Genomic DNA, 7,437 nt, shown 5'->3' with positions numbered 1-7,437 from the left:
TGTCGCAGTATTACTAGGATAAGGCACTCAACCTTATCTATTTACTGCAGACCTTTTGGGTTAACTTGAACATGAACCACTTGTACGTCTACCACATTCTATTCAAGTGACATCATATAATTGTAGATCTTAGTTTATTGGATTGAATTAATGTAGTCTGTATGTTAATAAAATACCTCTTATTTTATTGAATACATAATTTTTTTTTTACAAACTACAAGATATATGAAATTCAGGACATCAAATGCAACAAGAAGATCCTTTGACATTGCTCCAAGAAGCCACGAAATGATTAAGCTATCTTACTTAATCCAATAGTCATATTCCAGATTTATAACTCTTAATGAAGACAAATCTGATTCATCATTAATGAACTTTGGAGACACGAGACTGTCTGGATCAATGAATTTCTCGAGACCAAAACCATGCAAAGTAATGGTAATTTGTAATTTCCATGAGAAAAAATTCCCCTCATCCAATTTCACAGTGTTGATTTTGCTTCCACGATTGATTACCTTCAAAGGAACAAAAGAGTAAATAGTTGTTATTGATGATTGAACCCTAGATGGAGAATCCATGCTCCGCAAAAAAGTTCCAGGATTTACGTCGTTAGATATGTAAGCTTCAATACCATATAATTCAAACTTAGTAGAGGATGATCACAAATGAAGTGGAATTTCATTGTTATCAAGTGATCAAACATAATGGCATTTTATAGAAGATACATTGTGTAAAAACAAATAAATAAACTATTCAACAGATTATCAAACAATCTAACAGAAAACCAATAAGTTGATATTAAACTTAAATAAACACAACTAGCTTAAAGCTCTCTTAATAGATGTTTGGAAAATTAATACTAAATTGATGTAGTTTAAGTATATGAACTAAATTACATTTATTACTAATAGTGATTTGAATTTCAATCAATTCTTTTAATCTAAGTTATGTGATAAAAGTTTAATAAAAATATTTGGGGAATAATACCTTTTTGGTCTCTAAGTTTTGACTCTAGTTTCTATTTGGTTATTAAGTTTTAAAATGTTACGTATATAGTTCTTGAGTTTTGAGTTTTGTTTTAATTTGGTCCCTAAGTTTCAAAATATTACAATTTTTCCCTTGAAATTTGAGTTTTGTTTCAATTTGGTCCCAAGGTTTCAAGATTTTATACTTTTAACCGCAAATTTTCATTAAATACTCACTTTCAATTATCGACATCAATTTCTATTAATTAATGAAAAATAATTATGAAGTAAAATTTTAAATATAATTTTATAAATGATAAAAACAATGAAATTTAATTAATTATAATTCTTATAAAGATTTTTAATTTATTAACATAAATGAACTTTAGGGATAGCAAATGAGTATTTAGTGAAAAATCAAGGTTAAAAGTGTAAATCTTGAAAGACCAAATTGAAACAAAACTCAAATACCAAGAGAAAAATTGTAGCATTTTGAAACTTAGAGACTAATTAAAACCAAATTCAAAAGAGAACTAAATTTTTTTAACCTATGAACTAAATAGAAACTAGATCCACAACCTAGGGGCCAAAAATATATTTTTCTTAAATATTTGTTATAAAAATTTAAATATAGATGTGACAAAATATATTAATATGGAATGATGTAGAGCTAATATGTTAAAGCTAGAAAGTAAGTATTTGGGATGTAGAGTTGTGAAGATGAAGTTTTTCAATAATAGAAAGAGGAGAAGATGTTCTATAATAAACGTACAAACTTCAATAAAACATTATTTAAATATATATAAAATTGAGTTATTTAATACGAATGATAAACCTGGTCATCCCAAAAACATTTTTTATCAGCACCTTCAGATGATGTTAAACTAAAAATAAATAATTATCATAAATTTTCTAGCAAGGACAAGATACACCATGAAGCAAACAACTATTTATAACAGACCATCAGCATTTGTCTGTAGTGTAGCATCACGAGTATTTAACACAAGTTGTACAATTCATAGCTTACAAAAATATTTAAACAATAAACAAAATTGTAAGACCAGATGCCAGAAAAATTTAGGAAAAAGAAAATGCACATCCGACGTGGCAATTCAAGAACGGTACTGCGTTCGGTAGATTGGAGTAATTTACCCATGTGGACAACCCATTGCCCTATAGGCTCTCGGAAGAATTGAGCGAACCACATGGGCGCTGAGCTGGCACACCCAGCACATCCTCGACCGTCCGATCATGCCACCTGGACTTCAAACCTTGATTCAACCGTTGGATGAAACCCTGCTGCTGTCTTTCGTGATAGTCGAGAAACATTGCGACCTCCATAGGGTCTATATCCTTCCACCACATGGGCTCACATGCCGCCAACGTGCTAACGGCCCCACCAGAATATTTCTTCTCGACGAATCCGGCCGCCGTGACAATATGCTCGACCATTCCGTCGAGAAGCGAGGGCGGCGCGTGGCCCTCTCCATTCCATAGCCACACGCGCGACATCCCTCTGAGAACCGCCGCTGACATGGCGTGATTCACGTTTCTCTCATTGAAAATAGAAGGGCTCAAATGAACGACAAAGTCAACACCGCCGTCGAGCTGCTCGACGGCGACAACATTAGAAGAGAGATCGCGGAGGGAGAGCGTGAGATGCACGCTCTTAACTTTCTTCTTCGAAAAGTCTGGAGAAGGGTAGATCAGATTTTCAATGAAGCTACTCGCGTTGAGGAGAAGGCGCGTGGCTTCGTCATTTGAGACATAGAAGAGATCGAAGCGTTGACCGGCGGGGGAGCCTTTGGCGTTGTTGAGAATTGTGATATCGAAGCCTTTTGAGGCTTCGTGATTGGCCCAAAGTGAAGTTAGTCCGACGACGGCCACCAGAAGGAGGCGGACGGCGACGGCCTGGTTTGAAAGGGAGAGGGAATGGTTAGGAGAAGTGGGAGTTGCGGGGGCGCCGGTGCCGGTGCCGGAGGTGGAGGTGGAGGTGGAGGTGGAGGTGGTTGAGGATAAGAGAGGGAGAGAGAGGGATTGGCTGTTTTCCATGGTAGAAGGGGATTCTCATTCAACATTTAAGATAATTATAGAATTGATAAAAATGGAGTGATTGGCTGCGCTTAAACGTTGTGACTTCAATTCAAGCAAGTATAATTTGGTGCCATTTCTTTTTCACCTTTTTCTTTTGGTTTTATTCATTTTAACATTACATATTCCCATTTTTCCCTCTTACAGAACGTACAAAACTATTACTTTAATATTAATCATGATGTAGGGCACGAATTTAAGCATAATTTGATGGTTAAAGTCAAGGATTTAGAGAGACGATAAAGTTAATTATTTAGGTTATTTTTTATTTTTTAAAATTAATCATTTTCGCCCATTTTTTCCATTTTTTTTTTAAATAATTTAAATTTTAAAACTAAAAAAATATTATTATTTTTTTAAAAAAATGAATTGGACTTGGAATTTAAATTTTTGTGTTTTAAAATTTAAAAAGCATGGGGTGAAAACATGTATAAGATTCGAAAACAAAAAGCTAATAACGAATTGTTAAACAAGTTTTACCATCTTCAATATAATGTTACAAGAGTTTTGACTTTTAATGTGTTTAGTATATATATATTTTTTGTTAAATATTCTCACTAAATCGGGAAAATTCCTCACTTGAAAAAAAAAAAAAATTCAATGAATCCATGCTTACCATAATCAATTTGATTATCTCTATATCTCTAAACAAAAATTCAATATAAATTCAACATTTATTATATGTTTTATGTATTACTTTGGCCTCAAGCTATGGTATCTCTTTTAACAATGTATTACTTTTGAAAAAACAAAATCGACCTACTTCTCTCTGTATATATATTTAACACTAGACAAATTATTAGTTACATTTTGATGGCCCATGTAATGATTTCTTTCGTGTCAAAAGAATATGTCCTAAAATGTTGATAATATTTATATGATATAGCAAAATTTTAGAACTATCAATCAATATCATTAATGGCTACTAATAGAAGTCTATCAGTGTCTATCAGCATCTATTATTGATAATTCTAAAATTTTATTATATTTTCTAAATATTTTGATTTATTTTTATATATTTAAAAATAGACATTAATTCTGCTCATAGGAAAAATCCTTGCACCAAAAAAAAGAAAAGAAGAAGAAGAAGAAAAATCTCTAGTCCAAAAATTTAATGGAGGAAATAGAAAGCTATTCCCATCTGTCCTGCTTTGATACTCCTAAGGCAAAGTCATGAACTTTCATACATAAGACAATTTTATCTATTGCTCTCCAAGTAAATGTTACTTTTCAAAATTAAAAGGGAAAATTAGAAGGAAAATGATATTTTTAATTGTTTATATAATTTTTGGTTAAAGATATGTTTAGTAATTAACATTTGAATGTTTATTAAATTTATTTTCTATGATAAAAATTAGAAATTTATTTTAAATGAAAAAACGGTTGAAAATATTTTCAAATATAGTAAAATATCATAATTTATTAGTGATAGACATTGATAGACATCTATTAGTGTCTATCAAATTTATTAGTGATAGACGATAATAGCCTATACTATATTTCTAAATATTTTGATTCATGTTACTATATTTGAAAATAACTCATAAAAATTTTCATTTAAATCTCTAATTTTATAAATTTTTATTTACAACTTTACTATTAGTGAAGGACATGATTAGCTAATAGTGCAATGACTTGATACTGATCAGAGACTTAGTTTAGAATTGTTGTCGTAGAAACCGAAGTTTGGTATCATCTGTGAATTTGTAATATTTGGGATGAATCGAACAATCACCCTATACAATCTAAAAAACATTGCACGATTGTGGTACTTGGTCATCAACATTCTGACAATCAAATTAGTAATAATTTAAAGAGTTGAGAGAAATGAAGAGCTTAAAGTGTTTTTATGAAATCTTCAATTTGACAAGCTCTTTCAGTGATATAGAGATATGTTTTGTAACAATTATTTGCTTAATTTCTAGAATCAATAATCACATCATTACTAACCGTTACGAGTTGTCGAAATTATTTTACTAGCGAACCAAAACACATGTAGAAGCTGTTAAAACACTTAAGCATAACTAATTTGTCTTCGTGGCTAATCCAATGTCGGCCTCCATATTCAGACATTGCTTTTCTCTCATGGTTCATAACTAATTTGTCTTCCTGGCTAATCCAATGTTGGCCTCCATATTCAGACATTGCTTTTCTCTCATGGTTGACTCTTGGTTAGCCTTAATCAATTAATCTATGGAGTTGGCCTCTATGACTTTGTTAACTTCTATGGCTGACCTAGAATCAGCCTTCGTGGTTGACTCTTGATTTTCAGGATGTATTTAGTTTAAATTTTTCATTATTTAATTTTGAAAATAAGTCATGTTAGAAAAAAATTATATATTTGATCACCATTCAAAATAGTTTTTAAAATGTATTTTTAAAAATTTTTATTTAAAAATTTTAAATAAAAATAATTCTTTTGAAAAACATTTTTTCTCTAGTTAAGCCTGGATCTTTAACAAGTTCCAATTTTTGAATTAAAAGAAGTAAATTATAGTGTATAGTAAATTAATATTAAATTTGTTGTGATTTACAAAACAACATATTCAGAAAAGTGAAAAAATGAATTGTTTCAAATTCATTTCGAAAATACATATAATGACTCAAAATTAATTTTAATATTTAATTTACACTTATAAAATAATTATCATATAATTAAAATTTATTTGAAATGACTAAAATTATTTTTTGAAGTGACTTTAAAAATGTTATTTCAAGAACCACTCCCCAAATACAGCATTAAAAGTATAGTACTCTTATAATCACTTTTGAAGGTCAATCTCAAATGGGGCCTTGTAAGTTAACAAACATTTAATGGAAAAACCAAACAACTTAAGAGATGAGAACGAATATTGCTATCAAATTTTAGAAAAAATCTATGAAGTCGATAATAATTTAGAGGAAGGATAAAGAACTTATATTTCTTTAGTGATGATATTCTTCCTCTAAACAACATTATATTATCAAGAAAGTCGCACGCAAGATTTGAGCATTCCTCTAGTTCGAATATGTTGTTGGAGTTGAATTTTAGGTGACATGTAAGTAATTCTATCGATATGGTGTCGAGCCAAGTACAATTTAATATCTAAGTTAGTATATGAATATTTAACTTAACAAGGGAGAATTACTTCCTTGTCTTGAAGTTGTCAATGTATGTTTATTTATAAGGTCCTTCCCTCAACAATTGCTTAGAGTTACGTATAGTGCCATTGGTATCAAAATTGGTGTGACCCTCGAAGTTGCAAAGTGCTAACGGCGAGCTTGACTTGGTTATTTTCTTTTTGGTAAAATACCACGGGCTTGGTTGGTTGACCTGGAGCTCAATGATTTGACTTTTCCTTTTGAGATGTGCGAACACTATGCAACCTCGATTTTTCTTTGGGCTTGGACCTGCTTATGAGATTTGGATCTTGCATAGGTCGACAATCTTCGATATTAGAAAAAGTCATTGAATTTGATTGATGTTAAATATGTATAATTATAGAAGAAGATAATTTTGATCTTGCCGCCCAAAAATATATATAATTAATTAGGCCATCATAAAAATTGATAGGAATATTGTTGGTAGAATTTTCATTTTCGATCAGGTAAGTATGGTGGATATTATCTTAGAATGAAATGTAGGAAGAATAATTGACAATGACCTTGACATCGATGAATAAATGATTATTATTATTATTTAAATGAAATTACGTGGCTTATGAAATAAGGAGGAAGTGGTGGTCATTGTCTCTCTAAGGAAATAGAAAAAGGTATTTATTTTTCAATCAATAATTAAACGACAACATACTCACAACCACTGTTATTGGCAGACATTAATAAATACACAATAATATCATATGCCTATTGCAAAATTCTTCCTTTAAATAGTAAAAACTATTATAAATATTACAAATGATGTGTAAGATAGATATCCATTCTTAGTGTCAAAAGTCAAACGTCATTTCCTCTATACTCCATGTTTATTGTCATGTTCTTGTAAATACTTATTCTTAGTGTCCAAATAAATGACCTCCTACCTGTCATTTTGTCTATAAATGGAGACATTTGATCAGCTTGTAAGACACACACATTGGGCAAACTCCATGAAAATTGGAGAAAGTAGAGAATTTAGAGTAATTTCTTATTTTATATTTTGTTAATTTATATATTATGTTTAATTTATTTTAATATTTATTTTTTTTTATTATTATATTATATTATATTTATTTTAACATTATATTTTATTGGTATTTGTGTTCCCATTGTACTCCTCAAGTACATCATACGTTATCAGCACGAGCTTCTTTCAAACCCCGTTGAAGGTATGTCATAAAAGTACATCAGTTTTTCTCTCTTTGTTATAATTAATAAATTAAATGTTCTTTTACATATTATATAT

At 30.3% G+C, this 7,437-nt stretch overlaps 1 protein-coding gene across 1 annotated transcript; it reads right to left on the bottom strand.

Moving 5' to 3' along the window:
* Window positions 1-1,839: 1,839 nt before the first annotated feature.
* Window positions 1,840-3,101, bottom strand: LOC120077080. The gene has a single exon (XM_039030938.1). The coding sequence runs from the start codon at window positions 3,015-3,017 to the stop codon at window positions 2,139-2,141; it is 879 nt and encodes a 292-aa protein (XP_038886866.1). The 5' UTR covers window positions 3,018-3,101; the 3' UTR covers window positions 1,840-2,138.
* Window positions 3,102-7,437: the final 4,336 nt, after the last annotated feature.

Source organism: Benincasa hispida, chromosome 5 (genome assembly GCF_009727055.1).
Source record: "Benincasa hispida cultivar B227 chromosome 5, ASM972705v1, whole genome shotgun sequence".
Lineage (NCBI taxonomy): Eukaryota > Viridiplantae > Streptophyta > Magnoliopsida > Cucurbitales > Cucurbitaceae > Benincasa > Benincasa hispida.
Note: the sequence above shows the minus strand (reverse complement) of the source record. Positions and strands in the feature narration are given on the sequence as shown.